Source organism: Pleurodeles waltl, chromosome 6 (genome assembly GCF_031143425.1).
Source record: "Pleurodeles waltl isolate 20211129_DDA chromosome 6, aPleWal1.hap1.20221129, whole genome shotgun sequence".
Lineage (NCBI taxonomy): Eukaryota > Metazoa > Chordata > Amphibia > Caudata > Salamandridae > Pleurodeles > Pleurodeles waltl.
In genome coordinates this window covers 578,623,828-578,647,031 of record NC_090445.1, presented here as the reverse complement: position 1 = coordinate 578,647,031, position 23,204 = coordinate 578,623,828, and the positions used below count along the sequence as shown (strand labels likewise).

At 45.5% G+C, this 23,204-nt stretch overlaps 1 protein-coding gene across 4 annotated transcripts in view; it reads right to left on the bottom strand.

Annotated features, from left to right (window-relative positions):
• The window catches only part of FKBP5 (FKBP prolyl isomerase 5), an 805,772-nt gene that overhangs the window by 310,780 nt on the left and 471,788 nt on the right, over positions 1 to 23,204 (bottom strand). For all 4 annotated transcript variants that reach the window (XR_011204865.1, XM_069238765.1, XM_069238763.1 and 1 more), the window contains one exon: positions 10,053 to 10,167. Coding sequence is in view for 3 of the 4 variants with exons in the window: in XM_069238765.1 (XP_069094866.1) it covers positions 10,053 to 10,167 (115 nt within the window). In the remaining variant the exon portion in view is untranslated. The remainder of the gene's footprint in view (positions 1 to 10,052; positions 10,168 to 23,204) is intronic.

Here is a 23,204-nt window from a genome sequence, read left to right as displayed (position 1 = left end):
TACTCCCAGATAAGGGCGACCCCTTCTAGTAGCCACGGTGCCGCTTGACAGGCTACGCCAAAGCAGACCGTACCCTCCAGAAGGAGTCCCAGAGGGAAAAAACCCCAACACTGGGGAAAAAACCTCAAAGAGGAACTCCTGAAGAAAAACAAGAAAAAACAGGACTTGACAACAGGAAACAAAAATAGGCAAATCTCCCAAGGCAAAAAGCAGGAACAAAGAACAGGCAAAAATCTCCCAAGGCAAAAAGCAGGAACAAAGAACAGGAGCGAACAGCACAACCAGAAGGAAGTGTTTGCAACGCAAGGTGGAACAAGACTGACTGACTTATATACTGAGAAAAGGGAAGTGACATCACAGGAAAAGGAAAAGAACACCATCTTGAATTGGGAAGAGCCCACAGACCAGTATAGGAAAAAGAAAGTAGTATAAAAGAAAAACAGAGCATGCTGGGACAAAAACACGAAGAAGACAAGATGGACACAACATGGACAGAGACTGGCAAAAAGACCCGACAAACCCACCACCAACAACAAAAAGAAGAAAAAAGGGCTACAGGTAAGTGTAGCGCGATCGGGAGCGAAATATATGCTTCCCAGAATGTGTAGTCAAAAAACGCGGGGAACGGCGCTCCGAATATCAGTAGCGCGTTCCATCCGCAAGGACAGAAAGAGACGCTGCGTCTGAGCGTGGCGTTACATCTGGAGACCGACTGATGTATAGGAATATTCGAGGTCAGTCTTGCCACTGCATTTTGCACTATTTACAGGTTTGATTGTGTTGTCTTGTTGGTATCAAGGTAAAACGCATTGCAATAATCAATCCTAAATGAAATAAGCGCCAGGGCTCATTATTTGTGTGCCAGAAGAGGGATGTTCGGAAAGACTTTCTTCAACATTCTGATAATCCGGAAGCAAGTTGTCACCGTGTGATTAACCTAGAGGTTCAGTGACAACTCACTGTTCATGATTACTCCTGGATTTTTCACTAAGTCCATTGGAGTGGTTAGAGTGCCCAGTAAATGTGGCCACCAGCTGCTATTCCAAATAAATGTTTGGCTCCCAAAAATCAAAACATCCGTCCTATCACAGATGACCTTCAAACAATTATTGCCCATCCACAAGGCCACTGCCTTCATGCTGTTATTGAAATTAGCCACAATGACATCCATGTCTTTCGAGATCAACAGAATTATCTGGGTATCGTCAGCATATGACACAGCCAGCAGCCCCAAGGAGCGTATAAGCTTGGCCAGTGGAGAGACGTAGAGGTTAAACAGTGTGGGGCTCAGGAACGAATCCTAAGGATCCTCACATGGCAAGGAAAATTATTCAGATTCAAACTGATTCAATGAGATGAGCACTTTCAAAGCAATATCCTTAAGTCCCAATTCCTGTAAGCATTCCTTAAGCAGGGTTGAAGAGATGGTGCCAAAGGGTACAGCCAGATCCAGAAGGATCAAAGCCGTAGCCTGCCCTGCATCGACTAGGCTTCTGATGCTCTCTGCTGCAGATACTCAACAGTCCCTGTTCCTCCACATGGGCCATCAGATGCTGGTTTAGATGCTTCTTTAGGATCTTGCCTGGGATAGGAAGCAGGGAGCTAGAGCGATAGTTCTTAAGGTCATTGGAGTCTAGATAAGGCTTCTTGTGCATTGGTCAGACCACTGCCTCATTCCAAAGACGTGGGTAACAGCCAGAGACAATAACTTTATCTAGGATGGAAGTTAAAGGTTGAGCTCTCATACCAGCTGCCAGTTGTAGGGTTTTAGGGGGACAGGGTTTAAGTGGGGATCCCGATATTGATACCAAGAAGATGAGACTCCATTAGATCATATGTCACAGGTAGAAAACAAAACACCACTAAGTATTTCTCCTCATTCTCCACTGTTTCTAGGGTGCTCGGCTGTGACTGAGTGCTTAATCGAGAGAAGGTATAAACATCTGTATTTGGAGAAGGAAATTCTTTATGGATATTTATAATAATTTGAGATTGAAAGAATTCTGCCAGCTTGTTGCAGAACTCTTGTGAGCTCTCTGTTTCTGAGGGGACTGAAAGCTGGTGGATAACTTTAAAAAGTTTTTTGGGGTAACTGGAAGACTCAATTTTACTAGTACAGTAGAGTGTTTTTTATTTTTACAGCTAATTTATATTCTTTCATGGCTATCTTGTATAAGGTTTTTTCTGGTCCTCATAATTTTTCCTACAGGAATGTTCCTGGAATCGGCATGCCTGTGCAAGGAGTCTAAAGCCATTCTGCGAATCAAGGGGCCATGGGCATCTTCCCCCTCAACACTTAATTTCCTGCCTGGGCGCTACCTTATCAACCGCTGAGCCCAGCCAAGCTGAGAATTATTCTGCCCCTTTGTCCACATCCTCATATTCAACACAATGCTTACTTCTAAGGGCACTGGAAAAGGATTCAGCTGAGAGCCCCTTCCAGTCCCTTTTAGGAGTCTTTGTATTTATAAGGGTGCCCTTATTCTGGATGAATGGCAGTGTAAGTGAGAAAGATACTGCCCAGTGATCAGACCAACTTAGTGGTAACGAATTTTGCACCAACAATCATTAGACAAAATCCTGTCTAGTGTGTGTCCTGCTGTGTGTGAAGGGACCCTGAGCAACAGCAGGAGCCCGACACAAGCCAGAGTGTCCTTAAGTACTCTGGAGTCTTTACTCTTCCAGATGGAAATTGAAATCACCCAGCTTTTTGCTAGGTGTGGTTCAATGCGATTTGCAGGTTCGGCCAGACACACAGTCCTGGGGATCTGTATACTGGTATCCCAGTAAACTAGCTGATAGATGATATTTTTATGGTAAAAAATAAACCCTCACCGGGACTTGTACACTGAACCACCTCCAGGTGACAATGATATTCTAATTTGTGTACAATGGCCGGTCCACCTCCCAGTCTAATCCGAGAGCTGTGTATCCTGAAGGGATTGTGTCTGCCAAGTCAGGACCCCATGAATCATTAGCCCAGGTCTCCGTAATGAACACCCAGTTAGGGTCATGAGCAAGTGTGAATTCGGCAAACTCAATTTTGTGCTTGATCGAAGAACTGGCATTGTTTAGGAATCCATTAAGTTTTAATTCCCACAAGGCTTCTCCCTTTTTTACTGTGCCTATATTTTGGGAGTTATTGAAATTAAGTGATGCAATTGTGAGGGCAGGAGGATGGGTCACCCTAAACCCACATGTGGTGCAAGTAAACCTTTTTGATCGATACAGTTCCTCAAACCCAAAAGGAGAGCATGGCAGTGGTGTAACCCAATGTTGTAAACTCAATACTTGTTCTTTGAAGTAAACAAAAAATGGAGACCTTCCTGACATTGCAGGGCGCAGTCCAGATGCAGACTGGCACCAACAGGCTTAAATAGCCGTCTCCAATGTGGAGAACAACTAGTCCTGCATTACAATATGGCATTCCAAAAATGGCAACCGAGAAGTGGGCAGCACGGACTCTCCCTCCACAACAATCGGCTCCTACTAATCTGAGGTGGACCAAGGAGATGGTAAATCATCAGCAGTTACGTTTACAAGTATTAAAATGCGGCGCAAATAAAAAATAAAAAAAACAACACAGGAGTTAAAATACGTGTAGTGCTCAAGTAGTAGACTAACTGGCAACATGCCAGGCAACACTGCAGAATGATGTGGCAGAGCTTTCAACCGAGCAAACTGCTGCACTAATAGATTGGTTCGGGATTAGAAAGCCTTCTTTAACCATTTCAAGAAAATCCTTTTGCCTGGTAAAACAGAGGCAAATAATTCCATACCATTTCAAATCTCTACTTGATATCTCACTAGAGGAGCAGCAGCATTGGCATTTTTAAGTGATTGGAAGCTGTACCACAGATCCTTTTCTCTACAGTGTCAGGTCTCTTGCTCTCTCTGTCAGGAGGAGCCATGGATTTTGGAGCAGAAGCATGTTTCCTTTTAACCACTGTAACAATGATTGTATCAGGTTTAGGATCCATTATGAGTAAATCATGATCCTGTTGGGTAGTTTGATATTTCTTTAGACGCCTTTGAGTGACGCCTTTAACAGTGGGTGGGTTAAGACAACATTTTTCTTTTACAATGTCCAACAGGACTGGTAGAAGAGGAAGAAGAGGTTTCAGAGCTGCTCTCGGTTGTAGCGTTTCGAGAGTGACAAACCGTGGGTTGAGGTGTGTCTATGTTAATATTTAGCCTAGTTGCTCCTCTAATAACGTCATTATTAAACGTAAGAATATCATTTATAGGACATACTCTAGAAGATGACTGTTGTGGTGATAGAGTATCAGAGGTATGCGTTGAATCAAAATAAGAAGATCTTGATCTGTACCTGGAAAAGGATGCATCCCTTCTGCTAGAGGGTATTCTCTGTAGTGTTGTACTAATTGGTGAAGGTTTCCAATTTCTGACTGGGGACATGGAAGTTGCCTTTGATGCCCTTTTAGCTGGTGAGAGGACTAAGAAATCCAAGTGTATTTGCAAGGGATCCTCTGGAAGTATGAATGCTGTGAATGGCTGAAGAGGCTTGTCTATTGTAATACCTGGAACACAGGATGCTTGAGATGAGGTGGCACAAGCAAAAGGTGTTACATACCACGCTGGTGAAGAGATGGTACCACTAGTGAAACTCTTTATATAACGGTGATGTATGTCGGGGGCGTGGCCAGCATGGCAACCGGAGCGGCCGCATAAACTGCAGCTCCACTCCCGGCCTTTGCCAAACATCCTGAAGAAGACGCCTTCGACCTTCTCAGTGGAAGACGTCACCCTCTCTGCTCCTAGGACCCTCACCGGCGACCATTGATCTAGCTTGGGCACTGTATACGCCCAGGAATCGCGGACTGCCTGCCGGACTGATGGGCCGCATTACAGTGGACGCAGCCTAGTCGGGTGCGGCTCTGGGCCGTAGAGCTGCCCTTCATCACTTGGGCTGGGGCTCGGCGTGGACCCGTAGGGGCCGGGCAAACACGGAGCGGACCGACTGGTGCAGAGGGCTCGCTGCCCTTAAAGCAGGTGAGAGCCGGCTTACGCGAGCCGGCCCCAGGCACCTTGCATATGGAAAACCGCACCCATCCCAGGGTGCCGTCTCGGCCGCCATAACAGGCGGGCTGAGCCTGCGGGCTCCCTGCCGCTTAGCCCCACGGACCTTAAGGCCTCAGCTGTCCTCGCTAAAGTGCGAGGATCAACAAAAGTAAAAATCACTCGGACATACCTTGATGCCGTGCCCGTCCCAACAGGAAATTGCGACCACGGCAATCACGAGCAGAGCTGCAAGCCCCAAACGGAAGGCAGCCGCGATCGCACGGGATCCAGAGAGGCTGCAGAGATACCGGCTGGTAGAGTATCTGCCTAATTCCAGACAGACATCTAAATATAGCTCCGCGGACGTCTTTGCGCCCCATCGGCGACATTATTCTAGTTGCGGCGCTCCCACAATGTACAATGGCCCTCATGAGTACGCATGAGCAAATGAGATCCCATAAACATAAATTTATTGGAGAAGCGCCTGTTCTGGACTGTTCTGTGCATTGGCCCAGCCTGTGACTCTCTCCATTGACTTATTGTCGGCTACCTAAAAGTCCAAATCCTCTTCGGAGCATACACCAATCAGCTAGAGTGATCCTCCCTCAACCACACCCGTTCGGCTCTGCCTGTCCTGAGAACTGACTATGATTTAAACCCACAGACAAGGATTAGAGCACTTGTACAATAAATTGCCAAAATTCCAGGATCTACCTGCTTAATATAATCTGACTGACCCCCCGCGCTCAAGCTCTTGGGAACTGGGAAATTACCCCATCAAGCACAAATCAGGCGGCCTGCATAGTCGTGATAAGCTCATCCTACGCCCGGCGGCTGGTGCCACGCAAAGGGCACCCAACCACAATAATACCGTAAGACACTAATAACAGTGTTAATCCTACTTTTTACTCAACCAGAAACTCACCAACTGCGGCCCGAAGACATTTCAGATATTCAATGGGCAAAGCGAAGACCCGCGGGCGCCCCCAGGGAACATGGACTCAGGCGCTTCTCCTCCGCCCGCGGAGCCCTCCGTTACGTACCGGGCACTACAGAAGATGGAGTCAACACTACAAACGCACACAACACAGTTTGAAAAGATATTGCAAGCTATCCTAGACACCAAAACTACCTTGGAAGCAATAGTGGCAATGTAAGGACAATACAGTGGGAGTAAAGGGCCTGGCTGCTGTCACTGGAACCCTGGGTTGTGGGCATTAGGGTGAAAGACTAGCACTGTATGGGACAAGGCTGGGGTAGTAAGAGACAAGGCAGGGGAGCAGGAGTCTGGAGTTGGGAGAGGCTGGTCGTAAGGTGCAATTTTAGGAAAGACTGGGCTGGGGGCAGTAAGGTGCAAGGCATGCATTATATGGGGTATTAAGGGAAAGGGCAAGGAGAGAAAGAGGCTGTCTGGGATAAGGGAAATCTGGCATTAGGGTCGTAAGGTGTACGGTGTGGGTTTAGGAGGGGCTGGGTTGGTGTAAGTAAGGTGCAAGACTGCAAACAAGGGGAGAAAATGACTTGCCTGGGGTTACAGAAGACTGGGTTGGGTAGTAAGGTGTAAGACCAAGATAATATGAGGTATGGCCGGGAGAGTAGGAGGGGTAGCTGGGGTTAGACAAGGTACGACTTTAGAGACTAAGGGCCAGATGTACGTACCATTTTACGGGGCCGTTTGTGAACGGTAAAATGCTTCTGCTGTGTACAAAAGGCAAAATGTGACTTGGTAACTTGTTACCAAATTGCATTTTGCTTTTGCGATTCGGTATTAGGAAGGGAGTGTTTAGGACGTCCCTTCCTAATGCTGAATAGAACTGGCATGTACAAATGTTTTGTGATCGGAATACGGTTGCAAAACATTCATATTTTACCAACTATGTAGAGGAGGCAGTGACCCATTTGCAAATGGGAAGGGATCTCCAAAGGACCTCTTCGCCTTTGTCTGATCTTAAAAACATTTTTGCTACCATTCACAGTGGTCCGTCTACTCTTAGAAAATGAGAAGAAAACGTTTCATTTTTCTCTTTTAAATGCATCTCGTTTCCTCTAAAGCAGGCTGCATTAAATTTTTTTAAAAAGTTTGCTTTTTTAAAAGCAATCACAGACATGGTGGCCTGCTGACCCCAGCAGGTCACCATCCCTGTGATTTTTCTGGTGTTTCCTAATGGGTTGCAAATTGAGACCTGTCTCTAATATTAATGAGGTAGATCGATTTGCAACCCATTAGGAAACGTTAAATGAAACGCACGGAGTTTCATACATTCCAATAGCGAATACTTAATTGCGATTTGGAGAAAATCGCAATTAGGTAATTGCTATTTACAATAATGATAGTTCTGGCCCTAAATGGCAAGGGCTGAGAGAACTAAAGGGAACGGGTCTGCATGGACTCAGTCCTTTTTGTCAGGCCCCAGGGTAAGTGTGTTTTCTGTTCTTTTTGGCGGAAACGAGGGTGAGGCCGTGTACTGTTCTCTTCGGGACAGTTCACGTGGTGAGATTAAATGGTATTCTTTCCAGAGGAGCTCAGAGTAAGATTGTTTGCTGTTGTTTTTGGAGAAGATGATCAGCACACAGTGTTCTCACCACGGCTGGCAGGAACACGATGTGCTCCGAGCAATTTGTACTGTGATTACAAAAAGACAGACAGCAAAACCTGCAATACTACAGTAATCAGAAGCAGCACATGAATACATCAGAACGCAAGCTCTGTGCATCCAAGAAGAGCTCTCCTGACTCCTTACAAACACGTCTGCGGTCTACCCTCCAGTTCTGGAGTACTGGGGACAAGCTCGGGCATATACTGTGTCTCTGTGGTGCTAGCGTGTACCGAACTGCAGTAGAAATGAAGAAACAAGACTTGACTCTTGCAGTAAAGGGTTGTTGGTAAAAGACAAGTCGATCTTGAGCCCCTGTATTATGACAGTGCAGAGGCTAATGAGTAGCCCCTACACCCCTATAAGAGTGGGGCGCAGAAGAAAATACGAGTAGAGCTTCCTTTCTGGACCCTGGAGATGAACAGCAACACGCTGTTCTGGAACGCAGGCTTTGGCCTGGCACCGCTGAAAAGTGGGGTTATAGCCCTAAATATCGGGCAGAGTGTGCATGTATGCCTCCTTGTACTTTTCTGCAGGAAGGTGTTAAAAAATGGAAAGGATGGGGTGGTGCAGAAATGCCTCCTCCTTCCTGTTTCTAACAATTTCACGCTCAGGTTTATATAGCCGATCACTATTTCCTTCAAAAGAAAGTTTCTGCAACATTTTCCATAGTGGACCTTTTAAACCATCGCTCACCCCACCACTCTAACATTGACTACCTAATTTCCCAAAAACTTACTTCCCAATAAGCCATGCCGACTGCACCCAGGCAATCGAAACACTTGCAGATCTGTCTAACCAACAACTTCAATTACCCTACTGCACTCTTGTAGGTTGTTGAAGCACTCTCCAACCAGTCAGCATAGCACCCACTGCCATGATCCACCAGACGTTACTTGGCTCCACCTGCCTGATTGTCATTGTCTATTTCGCAAACATTTGTCTTCCCATGTCCACAAACCTTGCATGACACATGCTTATACCAATAGTTTGTCGTCTCAGTCTTCCCATATATCATACTATCATACTCCTGGCCCTGCGTCACTGTGCCAGTCTCCCTAACACCAGCTTCCCACGTCTTATTAAGCCCCAGTTATTTGCACATTTGAGTTCTTATTGTATTAATATATTCTTAGCTATATATTCCCTCAAGAAAGAGAAAACTCAGACTTATTATGCTTTGGACAAGTGTACCTATCTTCAGTTTGTAAACAATCTCCTCAGGCACCAGAGAGTTGGCAGCTAAGGGATATACTGTACTAACAACTGTTAGTAGCAATCAAGAATCCCAGAATGTGTTGTACAGTGCAACTGAGAAAAACTAATTAATAACTGAAGATCTGCAAGTCTTCTAGGTATAACCTGCAGTATAGTACAACCCACTGACTGATTGCTTTGTCTCTTTCCTTTCCCCTCAAGCCAATTACACTCTAGAAGTACCTGAAATTGTGAGTGTCTTAGGGGGAGGGGCATGAAATCTCATCGGTAGTTCATGATACCCCTGCAGTGAAATTAACAGTACTGTGACAATCATTTTGATTTTTTCTCAAAAACTCACTTGTAGTCTCAGTGTCACCTGTCTTCCAAGCACTATACTCACGTACCATCACACATACTTTCTTTTGCAGCCCTATCTGTATTATCAAAGCCAATTGTCCTATATAAAAAACAATCATTGTTTCCCTATACATTACTTACTTTTTATCTACCCTTGCTCTAACCTGTGCCATCCACCACCTTCCAAAAGGCATCCACATCACCATCTGGAAACCAACAATCACTTTCCAACTTCCTAACACATATTGTCAATCCCATCACCAAACCACCTATTTTCGCCAACCAACCTTGCCTCCACCCTTTCTAACCACCAGTGCTCCCATATAATTCGTCCACCTATGCCCCAAAAGTCACTGCTCACTCATTCTCCAACTCTCGCCATCTGCTCGCAAACCTACACTTCACCCAACTCTAGTACACTGTCCACCTTTGTCTAAAGTCACCTTCCACCCTTTCCCAAACACTGCTTTTTCACTGTCTCCCCTGCACTTACTATTGACTCAACACTTACAGTCCATTTGACTCTTATGCTCACAGTTCCTCACCCCCGTTTATCACTGTCCCAACATTCACAGGCCATATGGCCCTTATACTCGCTGCTCACCACTGCTCTTACATTCGATGTGGTCTCAGCTACCTTATGTTATTGTTTAAAATCTCAGTGCCCTCCAATATCCCAAATCTCACTGTAACCCCAACACACTATATTCACCAACACCACACACTTGTTTCACCTTCAACCTAACATCCACAGTCTAAAAAGGATGAAACAGATTGCCCGTGGTTGTCCAAAGCTCACTGCCTGGTGGTCAAAATTCAGTAGATCGCTTTCCACTGACTACAAGAACACTCGGTATAAATTGTGTACCTGATACTCACTATTCACTGTTGCACCTTCATTTGGGTTCGAGTAGCCCTCCCCTTTTTGTTTGATACGCCTGATGATACCACCATCTTCAAATAGGTCCTCCCCTCGGAAATCCAGAAGCTCTATCTAGAAAAAGTGAAAAAATATATTTAGGAAATATAATCTACACAACGAGTGATGAGAGGGAAATCGTTTTTAGGAGGAAAGACAGAAATAAAATTTAGGAACTGAAGACAATTTCTAGGCAGTTTGACTACTGAATTGGGAGAGGGGTAAACCGCCAGTCAAATGTGAAGAATGGTGGTGTTGACAGAGAGTTCTGAGAGACGAAAGAAATTTCGTACTTGTAACAAAAGTTCCCTAATATAAGTATCCTTACAATGTTCTCAAAAGTGGAATTGCCAATCCTAATAATCCAGTTAAATGGGAGGGAGTACCTGCGATCAGCACAATTTTAGCACTAGTAAACAAAATACTTAGAAGATGAATTAGAAATATTCTAGCATCGTACGTACACCATGCAAGACAATGAAAGGAAGACAGTTTTTGTTTTTACATTCCAAAACTTTTGAATAATTTTACTCAACGAGGAAAACGAAATAAAAATGCACATTTAAATCGCTCCAGAATTACTGAAGAGGGCACTTTAGTCGTTTTTTCAGGCATTAGCCAAAACTGATGACATGGCCTCAATTGTCATGAGATGACCATAGAAAGGCTTGGGAGCGCTGCTATGTCTTTAAAGTGCATCCTACGAAGACAGGTTAGAAATAATGATGGTCCTGTTCCAAGACTGCATCTGGCACGCTCGAGGTCAAACTGTTTAGGTACTTTATGGTCCTTGTAGATTTGAGAACACCAGTTTTTTTTAAACGTATATGCTGAAGCCTGCCATAGCTGATGTTACCTTGCCATGTTCCTTTAATTATTTGGATAGAAACGAATTTAACTCTCTTGAGCAAGCTAGGTAAATGTCCCTATAACCCTTCGCCCGTTTTCGATCGCAACTGTGATAAGACCACTTATGGAGGAGTGTTTTATTGTTTTTCCCGTTGTGCCCTTGGGCTGACAAACTGTCCAGGGTATTTTAAGACTGAAATGTATAGTCTGTTATTACTCTAGTAACTGGCGCCTTCTGTCCTCTAAGTATGACGAACAGACTTTGTCAAGAGGACTTTCATCTGACTGAAATTTGTTCCAACCCCTAGCAGCATTAATGGTTCGATACAGCACAGACTCCCATCTGGCCCATAGCCACATCACAAGCCCCTGCAGCCCTTCTGTGACTGCCATCTGAGCTCTGCTGTATGAAGAATCTGATCAGGTGGATTGCCATCCCTGGCATGCTCCCATTACGTCGGTAGTTCTTGGCATGATGCCAATTCTTGGAATACCATGTGTGTTTCCTTCATAACTGGCTCCCATCCATAGCACAATGATGACCTGGCTTAATGGTGGTGTGGAACCTCAATATAACAAACAGAGACAACTGTCAAGTTTCATAGGAAAAGGTTTATGGATGAATTCATGAGGAAAAGCGCTGACAGCTATCTAGACAATCACAACAAAGTGACTACTCATGATTGAAGGGTGACGCAGAAATAGCTTTGCATGGTGGGGGCCTAGTAAATGCATATATTTTATGATTTTGCACAATTCCTACCCAATCAGATGCAGGTCCTTAGGTCTTTGGCTATCTATGGTCATAGATATATCTCTGGGAGGGTGAGGCAATCCATACTACATAACATGCCCTTTGTGTAAGCCTTGCGTTACAAGCTGCTCAGCAGAGTACATTAGTACGACCTTGGGCACATCTTGCAGGCCTTATCTTTGGCTATCACAGGACAGAGCAGAGCAAGGGACTAAGGGCCAGATGTAGGAAACTCCCAAATTGCGACTTGCAATTTGCGAGTCCCTGCGACTCGCAAATTGCAAGTCGCAATTTGGGATGCAGAAAGGTGTCTCAGACACCTTCTGCGAGTCGCTATGGGGTCGCAAAGACCCACCTCATTAATATTAATGAGGTGGGTCGCAATTTGCGACCCCATAGCGACTCAGGGCACTCACGGGGATGGAGGCCTGCTGGGAACAGCAGACCTCCATGTCCGTGACTGCTTTTAAATAAAGCAGTTTTTTTTTTTCAAAGTGCAGCCCGTTTTCCTTAAAGGAAAACGAGCTGCACTTAGAAAAAAAAAACGAAACCTTTTGTTTCTGATTTTTTCAGGGCAGGTAGTGGTCCCTTGGACCACTGCCTGCTCTGAAAAAAATATTTTTGGGTCCAGTCACAAAGGGGAAGGGGTCCCATGAGTCCCTGCGACTCGCAAATTGCAAGTCGCAATTTGGGATGCAGAAAGGTGTCTCAGACACCTTCTGCGAGTCGCTTTGGGGTTGCAAAGACCCACCTCATTAATATTAATGAGGTGGGTCGCAATTTGCGACCTCATAGCGACTCAGGGCACTCACGGGGATGGAGGCCTGCTGGGAACAGCAGACCTCCATGTCCGTGACTGCTTTTAAATAAAGCAGTTTTTTTTTTTCAAAGTGTAGCCCGTTTTCCTTAAAGGAAAACGAGCTGCACTTAGGAAAAAAAAACGAAACCTTTTGTTTCTGATTTTTTCAGGGCAGGTAGTGGTCCCTTGGACCACTGCCTGCTCTGAAAAAAATATTTTTGGGTCCAGTCACAAAGGGGAAAGGGTCCCATGGGGACCCCTTCCCGTTTGCGAGTGGGTTACCATCCATTTCAAGTGGATGGTAACAGCGAGTCCATTTACGACCGCGTAATGCGACTCGCAAATAGGAAGAGAACACCCCTTCCCATTTGCGACTCGGAAATGCATTTTGCAAGTCGGTTCCGACTTGCAAAATGTATTTCTACATACCATAGACGCATTTGCGACTCGCAAACGGCGATTTTCGCCGTTTGCGAGTCGCAAATACGTTGCTACATCTGGCCCTAAATGGATTCCATTAAAGATAAAATGGCTTACACAGTGGTAATGTTTGACTTCATGGACATCCATGGAATGATGGACCCCTGACTTTTGGCATAACAATGGAAACGGGATAATAACTGTAACTACTAACACGTGTGAATCCCTGGCATAATTATGCAATCCCCTGCATTTGCTCTCTCAGACTATACGATATTAACTGTTGGTATGATGTATACATCCATGGTATGATGGACATCCATGATGTATACATCCATGGAAACTCCAAAATCGCCTGCAACGCATTCAAAACGCCTCGGCCCGCCTCATCCTCGACGTACCCCGCAACAGCCACATCTCCGCACACCTGAGACACCTGCATTGGCTCCCAGTCAACAAAAGGATCACCTTTGACTTCTCACCCACGCACACAAAGCCCTCCACGACAAGGGACCGGAATACCTCAACCGACACCTCAGCTTCTACGTCCCCACCCGCCTCCTCCGTTCCTCTGGCCTCACACTCGCTTCCGTCCCTCGCATCTGCCGCTCCACGGCGGGTGGGAGATCTTTCTCCTTCCTGGCAGCCAATACCTGGAACTCCCTCCCCACCAGCCTCAGGACCACCCAGGACCACTCCGCTTTCCGGAGACTCCTAAAAACCTGGCTTTTCGAGCAGCGGTAACCCCCTCTTTCCCCTAGCGCCTTGAGACCCGCACGGGTGAGTAGCGCGCTTTATAAATGTTAATGATTTGATTTGATTTGGTATGACTCTGCTCACTCTCACCGACGTAGCATGAGGATACTGACTTTGTAAACAATGCTGGCTTTAGATTCACATCCATCCATCTGTGACCTACTGTGGGGATCAATTTACTTCAAAAGCTGTGGATGGTGCGTTGAAACAACATTTTACAAGTTGAGGAACAGAGTCCCCTTGCATCTTAACTCTTCTGATCACAAGTAATTTCCCTCTAAACATTTCAAACGGACCCGATTTATCCATCCTTTTATCCACCCAACTTGCTCATTCATTCATTCCTACACCTTTTTATCAATTAAAGTATCAATACATGCACTCCCATACATTCATTTATTCATATACTTATGCACTCATCCATTCATCCATTCATGTTCGCACCTATCTAGCACTCAATTACCCATTTATCATTCCACCCATCATGGATATGTACGTGCACAGGGGCGTCCAGTAGTGTGACAGTAGTACTCAGTGGTTTATATGTTCAGCTTGACAAGGTCTGTTATTAATGCTTTATTTGGTGTACACAGGGGAACCTCTATCTCCCTTCAGCAGTAGCCTCAAACTCTTGAGCAGCAGCCTTTGTCCTTTGAAGGGTGCCGAACTATTGTCAATATAATCCTCCTAAGGGCTCGATTCAGAGATCAAGAGTGAACGCTCGGGATAGCCGATACCAGTCAGCCTGGCTTTCAATGTAGGCATGCAGGCAGGGGGCTCATTATCAGTAGAGCAGCCTGAGCAGTGGCACCAGGGCCCAGGGACGATAGGGACCCACTGCCTCAAAATTCATGGCTGTTTTTGTACTACCAATTGAAGGGAGAGAGACCAAATTTGCTCCTCCACACTAGGTCCCATTACACTCTTGCTATGCCACTCTATGCAGGAAGTCCTTCAGCAAAAACATACTTTGCAAATAAGTAGTTTTTTAAATAACTAGGGGACGGATATACGACCATTACAGATTGCGACTTGCAATTTTCATTTTTTTTTAGTCTCAAATTGCGAGTTGCAATCTGTAATGTTCAACAGTGTCTGAGAAATGGGTCGCAAAGGACCAGCCTCATTAATATTCATGAGGCAGGTCGCAATTTGTGACCCATTTGGGAATGGCCATACTAACAGGGATGGTGGCCTGCTGGGGTTAGCAGACCATCATGTCTGTGACCGCTTTTTCAATAAAGCAGTTTAATTTTAAAATGCAGCCCGAATTCCTTAAAGGAAAACAGGATGCATTTCAAAAACAAAAATAAAAAATCTTCTTTTCATTTTTTCGGAGAAGGCAGTGGTCCCTGGGACCACTGTCTGATCTGAAAAACAATTTTTGCTACCATTCACAAAGGGTCAGGGGTCCCTTGAGGACCCTTTCCAATTTGCGAATGGGTGAACACCAATTTGAAATTGGTGTTAACTGTAATTGTTTTGTGACCACATTCACAGTCACAATCAATTGTATATGGGCCTGCGAGTTGCAATTAGGAAGAGACGGCCTTTGAATGCCTCTTGTTAACTGTGAGTCGTAATCCCTATTTTGCGAGTTGGTAACAGGATACCAACTAGCAATATAGGGATGGCACATTGTACAAGGATATTTTGTGGTCACAAAAGGGGAATTTCACTGTGACCGCAAAATCGTGTCATACATCTGGTCCTAAATGTAATAGCAAGTTGTTCAAATAACCCTTTAAAAGGAATGGTCAGTTTTCTCTATTTATTCTGTTTGCTTAGATACATTATCAATTGCTTTAGAAATAGTTGTACTTATTATCGTTTGTCGCCTTTATTACAGTCAGTATATGAAAATAAGTCAACAATCAAAAACCATTTAATGACTAACAGCGTTTCCTTATGTACTGAGCCTGGGGACACTCAATGAATGACACTGTCTGTCTATCGGGATCCATAAGAGGACCCATCATTCCCACCGCCTACTTCATCTCCCCTCCGGTGACAAGGGTAAACCTTTCCAGAGGGAGCAGAGCAATTGGTATCACTTCCTCACATTCTGCTCGTGCAGGAGATTTCCATACAATCTGGAGTGAGTTGTAGGACGAAATTGTGGTAAACCCCAACACATCCATTCCCATATCAGTCCATGCATTCCCTCATCCGTCAATCCATCCATCCGCTCGTGCTCACATTTTTACCACTCCTCCATCCACACAACCACATACAAGGTAACAATTTTGCTCTATGCATCTCAGACCAATGCCTTTCAGATGATGTCAAAATCTCAAACAGTCTGTCTCCAAAGGGCTGGTGCTTTGAAGCAGAGGATCCCTTGTCTGTTTATTTCAGCCTGTATTTACCTTCATATGCTGCACTGCTAGCAGACAAAATATAAATCAGTTTGAGAGTTCCTGGACATTACATGCATAATAGATTCTTTGAATGGCTAAAGGCCACACCACCACAGGGTTGCCTCTACTATGACTTTTACTTTGCAGTGAAAGGTGGAATGATGTATTGGCTACAGTGGCAGCTCCTCCGCCATGGCGGAGGAGCGTCGCCCACTGGCTCAGAGCCAACAACTAAAAAATAAAACAATATTTTATTATTGTTTTGTTTTTCAGATGCTGGATAAGTCAGAGTGTGCAGGAAGGGGCTGGTCCGGGCCATGGGAGAGGAGAGAAGGAGTGGAGTAGAGTCACTGGAGTGCACTTAAAAGTGTGCATGTCAGTTTGGCCCGCCAGCCATCCTAGGCCGGCCAAACAGATATTGAGCACTTAGATTTCCCCAACACAGCTGTATTGCAGTCAGGTTGGAGAAACAGCACAGACTCCCATGCACTGTCTGAGCGGCAGACCAAGCCGCTCAGAATAATCCTACTGCTGCTCTCATGCTAACTATTGCATGAGAGCAGGACCAGGATTGCATGGGGGAGCCTGTGCTGGTGTCCCAGGGACTGCTGGAACACCATCAGGAGCAGGAGAGAAGAGGAACGAGGTGGCCAGCAGCATCGGCGGCAAGGCAGGTAAGTTGTTTTTTAATTATTTCCCTAACCCCTAACCCCTTCCCCCCTTTACTCACCACCTCCACTTGAGATTTGCGGTGGCCACCACTGGTTAGCTCACTCTACAAATAATTTTAGTGGAGTGACTGAAAAGAAAAATTGGATTAATAAGAAAGACCATATTACAGCTAAAATCTTGAAAACCTATGGGGCCTAAGAGTCCCCGACTGCAAATAAACTATCCTTTTGAGGAAACTATATTGCTGATTTTCAGATAGATAGATAGACAGACAAATAAACAGACAAATATCAATATATACATACTCAGACAAGACATATACCGGAAGCCATTTGGCCTAGAAGGGACTTAACTGACCTAAACAAAAAAGTCCTTGTGACACAAAATCACAATCCTCTTTTTAGCATGCAAAACTTAGATACTGGGACTGTCCAATACTTTTCATTTATAAGAAATGCTCAGATAAGAAGAAATAGCATAATAGTTAGCTCAGCACATCTATCACCTATTTATAAATTATCTTGGAAAGGTCCATAAAAAGTGATCAGCTGGCACTGCTAGACATAGTGCAAATACTCTGGATGCTAATTTGAGGCTCTAAAAATTAACTAGATAATTGACACTGAGTTGGGATTACTACTGCTCTTGATCAGACCGAACATCCCATGGTATAAAAAATATGAACCAGGCAAAAAAACAAATGAAACCATCCTTGCTCAAGTCTTAACTCGTATCTGACAATGTTCTGTGCCTTTTCAATTACCATGGTACTAGCAGGCCAAACTCCAAAAAGAAGCATTTTACTAGATTCATATCTCTAAAGAGAACATCTCCAAGGAGCATTTCATAAAATACATCAAGCTGGGGGGCACTGCTGCAATCCAGTTATTTACTATAATGCTCACAGTGAATTTATTTAACAGATCCACAAACATTGCAACATGTTTGCGGATATGTAAAACAGAGCAAGTGAGAAGCTGTCACAACGGCCTTAGACACTTACTCTGGTACTCGCATGTCCTGGAACTTAGAAACAAAGCAAAAATGTTGCTTTAACAACTTTTAATGCTAGGTAGGCAATTGAGACTTTGACAGAGCTGCTTAATATATCTTTAAAAACAGTTAACTGGTCCTGAAGAAGTTGCAGATGTGGAAATGGAACACACTGGCCATTTTCTTTTACCTTGCAACATAGACTTTGTAATAAAGATTATGGCCCTCATAAAACCTTGCGATTGGTGTAAAAGTGGCGGTAATACCGCCAACAGGCTGGCGGTAATTACCACCAAATTATGACCATGGCGGATAGATCGCCAATAGACAGCCACTTTACCACACCGACTGCCAGGGCGGAAACAAAAGGCACCACTGCGGTAGCCGCCTACAGCCACGTGGAAGTCAGTGTTCCGCCCACCATATTATGACATGCTAAACCGCCACCTGTTCCGAGGCGGTACCAATGACATCAAAACCTTGGCAGAAACACTGCACAGAAGTGAAAGGACACACCATTGGAGATACAGAGAAGAACCACGCCGCCACAGAGCCCAAGCTGCATGTCTTCCCCTTGGTCTTCTACATGCTGCTCCACCACGAACACCAACGAAGACGACAACAGTGAGTACAGCTGTCTAGCACACAAGGGAGGGGGGGAGGAAAACGACAGTGACACACACACGCACAACACACACCCCATACACATACACACCATAGACGCAACCAGACACACAAGAAAACAAGTTATTCCCCCTAAATCGGCTGAATAATACCCCAACAAACCGAATTTACTAAAGTGAGTGTAATAAGATCAACACAGTATATATAAAAATGTAGCCAATGTAACAGATATTTACAATTGTACAGTTCAAGAGACACTGCCCAGTCCTCAGTTTGCGTGAGCCACATGGCCACACGCCAAAGTCCAAGGCCCCACTTGTCACCTGCATCAACATGGAGAGAACACTGCAGGGGCATCAGCTGGTAAATAGACAGGAACCTCAGGGGGACGGGGACAGGGGACAAGGGGGGGGGGGGGGTCTCTCAGGTGTATGTCATACCCACTGGATTTGCAGGGCCCAGGCCGCACAGCAGCCCATGGAGGCAGGACTACATACCGTCTGCCGGCGGTGACGGCTGCTCAGTGGTGGTAGTGGTGCTCCTGCAGCCGCTGCTGGGGGTAAGTTCCTGCCCATCCCCTGCAGTCTCGGACTGCTGCTCCCTGGTATTGGTGGTGCTGCTGCTGGTGGGGGGAAGCTCCTGCCCATCCCCTGAAGCCTCGGACAGCTGCTCCATGGTGGTGGTGGTGCTGCTGCTGGTGGGGGGAAGCTCTGTCACAGTTCCAGCCCCAGGTCCCTTGCTCTTCCTGCCTGCTGGTTCAGCCTCCTTGCTCTTCCTGGCAGCTGCTGGGACAGGCTCCTTAATCTTCTTGGCAGCAGATGTGGTAGGCTCCTTGCTGTTACTGGCAGCAGCTGGGACAGGCTCCTTAGTCTTCCTGGCAGCAGCTGAGGTAGGCTCCTTGCTCTTCCTGGCAGCAGCTGGGGCAGGCTCCTTTCCCTTGAGGCTGCCTGGTGCAGGCACCTTCACCCTCAGGACAGGTGCCCTGGCTCCTTTCCCACCACGAGTGGGTATGGTGACGATTGGACCCATGGAATGGGTGGTTGAGGTGCTTGGCTGGGTTCTTCCCACCCTGGCCAGATGTGCAGGGTGGAGGGTTAAGTGGGGGGGGAGGGTAGGAAAAGTTTTTAGGGACACTGGGGCAGGAAGAGGGAGAAGGTTTGGGAGGGGATGAAGAGGGAGTGGTTGTAGGAGGTGTCTGTCTGCTGATTTTGGGTGCAGGTGCATGGGCTGGATGCTGTTGTGAGGTGGATGGCTTTTGGGTGTCTGAGTGCTAGCATTTGTGTACCTTGAGAGGGGGGGCACAGACACAGTGGGACACAGGGTACGCATGTGTCTGCCAGTGAGGTATGTGTTCTGCTATGTGGTGGTGATGCTGGTAGTGGATGATGGTGTGGTGCATGCAGGTGTGAGTGTAGACGGAACTGGGAGGGAGGTGGAGGAGGAGGGGGGCACAGTGGGAATTGTGGATGTTAGTATGTCTGCATCTGGATGGTGTTTGTGTGAGTGCCTGTGGGATGAAGTGTGGTGCTTCTGTTTGCCTGAACCACTCTTGTGTGTTGTCTTGTGTGCATGCTTGTCTGCCTGTGTGCTTGGGATATGTTGGGGTTGAGGAGATTGGGATTGGGAAGAGAAAGTTGGAGGGGGGAGGGTGGAAACAGGGACAATGGCTGCCATCAGAGAGGAGGCCAGAGCCTGGATTGATCTCTGTTGGGCCACCAAGGCAGTGTGAATGCCCTTCAGGAATGCATTAGTCTGTTGCATCTGGGCTGCCAGCCCCTGGACAGCATTCGCAATTGTTGAATATACCAAACGGTCCGTCACCCTGAATTGGGAAAGTATAGGAGGTTAAACACTAAGACAACTGACACAAAGGAACAGAATACTATAAAGAAACATATTGAACCTCTTAGGGATTTCCTGAACAACCAATAGCATAACAAATATTCTGAAAACGAAAGCATAATGAACATGTATCATTTGTCAGATCAACATCAAAGGCTAACACTTCTAAGCAAACAACAATTTTAGAGTTGAAATATAATGATGCAAAGATGAAATTTCTACAGTTGACGTTAATGCAAACAGGAAATTGTTAATTTTATCTATTCTGCGGTGCTGGCACCACGACCTAGTCACATTTTCAATTATTTAATATACTATTTCTTCTTTCTACCTGTCTCACAACCTGTGGTCCTAATCTCTCAAGTTTATTCTAGGCACCTTAATTTGAATAACAGCCTTATCACTTTTTTAACCTTCAATTAGGGACTGCTCTTTATCTTGGCACCCCATAGCATTGACTTCTAATGTTACTCGTTTTCTATTCCTGTTCATGGATTGACATGATCAGCATGTAGATCTATACTTCCTGGACGAATCTGGGATTCTCACATTTTGGTGCTCTCTGACTCTTAACTTCTGATCTCTCAGTTTCCCAGACTCATTTAAATTTGTAAATTCTTTTATTCTCAACAGCCTTGAGAAAGCCCAGGTGAATGCACCCCGTTGGGCAAAACACGTGTCGGCTGGTTGAATGTTCACTCTGTTCTATGATCTAATTAATCAAGTACATTATGGAATTGATCTTTTTCTTCTGAATAAACATTCATTTGAATAGCTCTTGGAGAAAGTTTTCGAATATTTCAAGAAATCTCAAGAGCAATTGGCAATTGGTTGCTTTAATGTCATTGTTACAAGTGGGAACCTACCACGTATCTGATAGTTAATGCCAAGTTTGAGGGATAAGGGCCCATTTCCTTCACTTTGAGTTCCCACATCCATTGCATGAATATGCATTTGACACAGGAAGTAATTCAATTGGACCCCCTATATACCCTTACCTTCTGTATTGGTATGTGACTGGGCCTGGTCATCCGGCTGTCCAGAGGTCCATGATGGGCCAAGTTGGTCATCCAGATCATGAAGTCCAGAGTTGCTGTCATCACTGTGGGCATTTTCTGTGGGGGGACTGGATATTGCTGGCACCTCCTCTCCGGTGACATTGGCTGTGGTACCTGTGGGGATGTAAATGCTGATTTATTGTGTCTGTGTCTGACATATTGTGCATCCCTGGCTTGCCCTCTTTGGTTGTATTTGCCCTGGCAGTTTTCACTTGTGTATGTTGGTATGAGGTGGGATAGCGGATTCTCTCTAGTGTGCATGCTTTAGTGATAGGTGTCCATGCAGGTCTGTGAGTGGTGTCCATGCATTGGTATGGCATGCAGAGCTTGGCATTGGGATGAGTGAAATGTGCTGGTTGGGTGTGTGGGACGTGGTGGAGTGATGGGAGTGAAGGTGAGGGTAGGGGTATGTGATTGCATGCAGGTAGGGGGGTGATAGTAGTAGAGAGTTACCACAGTCCAGTCCTCCTCCTACTCCGGCCAGGCACTCAGGATGCATGATTGCCAAGACTTGCAACTCCCATGTTGTTAGTTGTGGGGGAGGAGGTGGGGTTCCACAGCCAATCCTCTGGATAGCGAGTTGGTATCTTGCTGCTATGGAACGTACCTTCCCCCGTAGGTCGTTCCACCTCTTCCTGATGTCATCCCTAGTTCTTGGGTGCTGTACCACAGCGATGACCCTGTCCATGATTCTCTGCCATAGCTCCACCTTCCTAGCTATCGACATCTGCTGCACCTGTACTCCAAATAGCTGTGGCTCTACCCTTATGATTTCCTCCACCATGACCCTTAGCTCCTCCTCTGAGAACCTGGGGTGTCTTAGTGGTGCCACAGGTGTTGTGTGAGTTGTGTAGGTGAGGGTGTGTAGGGTGATGTGTTGGGGTGTGTGATGTGGGGTGCGTGGGTGATGTATAGGTGTAGGTAGTGTGTGGCTCTGGTTTTGTCTGTGGTGGTGGTGGTGTCAGTCTTGTGCCAATGGTTTGTAGTCGTAAAGAGTTGTGGGTACTGTAGGTGTGTGTTTTTTAGTGGTGTTGGTGTGGTGTGTGTATGGGTGTCGGTGTGTGTTGTTTGAATTGTCCAATGTGGTGGTGTTTTGTTTGTGTGTGTGTATTTTGAGCGCAGCGGTATGTACCACCATTGGTTTACCGCAGTTGAATGTCTGCTGTGGTGATTCGTGGGTCATAATGTGTTGGGCGTAGTTCTGTTGGCATAACGGTGTGGGTTTTGTACAGCCAGTTTATCACTGACCTTTGATGTGACAGATTTGTGTATTTGGCTGAATAGTGACGGATTGATGTATGTGTGTCATAATATGGTGAACGGATATGCGCCGCCGCCGCGTTATGTTGTCGGCAGTCAGCGTGGCGGTAACTGGGATTTAATGTCAATGTCATAATGAGGGCCTATGTGTCTAAAAGGAAATTAAATAAATAATTTCCAAACAGGAACAAGCATCTTAGATCTCATTGATTACTGGCTCTTGTTTATCTGAACAGAAATTATCCTATTGTTTTGACTAAAACCAATTTTGTGCAATGTAATTTCGATTGGAAATAGACTATTAATACACAAGTTGTAGACTGCTGCCATTTGAAGGTGAGCATCTTGTGCTGGCACATTAATTGTAAAATGAGGGAAGTGCAGTTTACATGTCACTTGTAAATTGATGAAAGATTGCGCAGTATGCCACAGATATTAAATCCCTTTCACCCCAAAGTCTTTGAATATTTTAATAAAAAAGCACACGTAACATGGTCTTTAAACAAATATTCTTAATTCTTATCCAAAGTCATGAACAGTTCAAATTGATTGTATCGCTATATCAGTATAAATAACAGAGGACTGCCAGGCAGGTCGAAACTGCATTAGCATTTATTACACCCTGTAGATGGATACTGAACAGCTTTAGTGTCAGGAGGTCCCCTGGGGCGTCTATAAAAATTCACCTCGCCCACCCCAAAGCTAGACAAAGAGAATTAATTGTG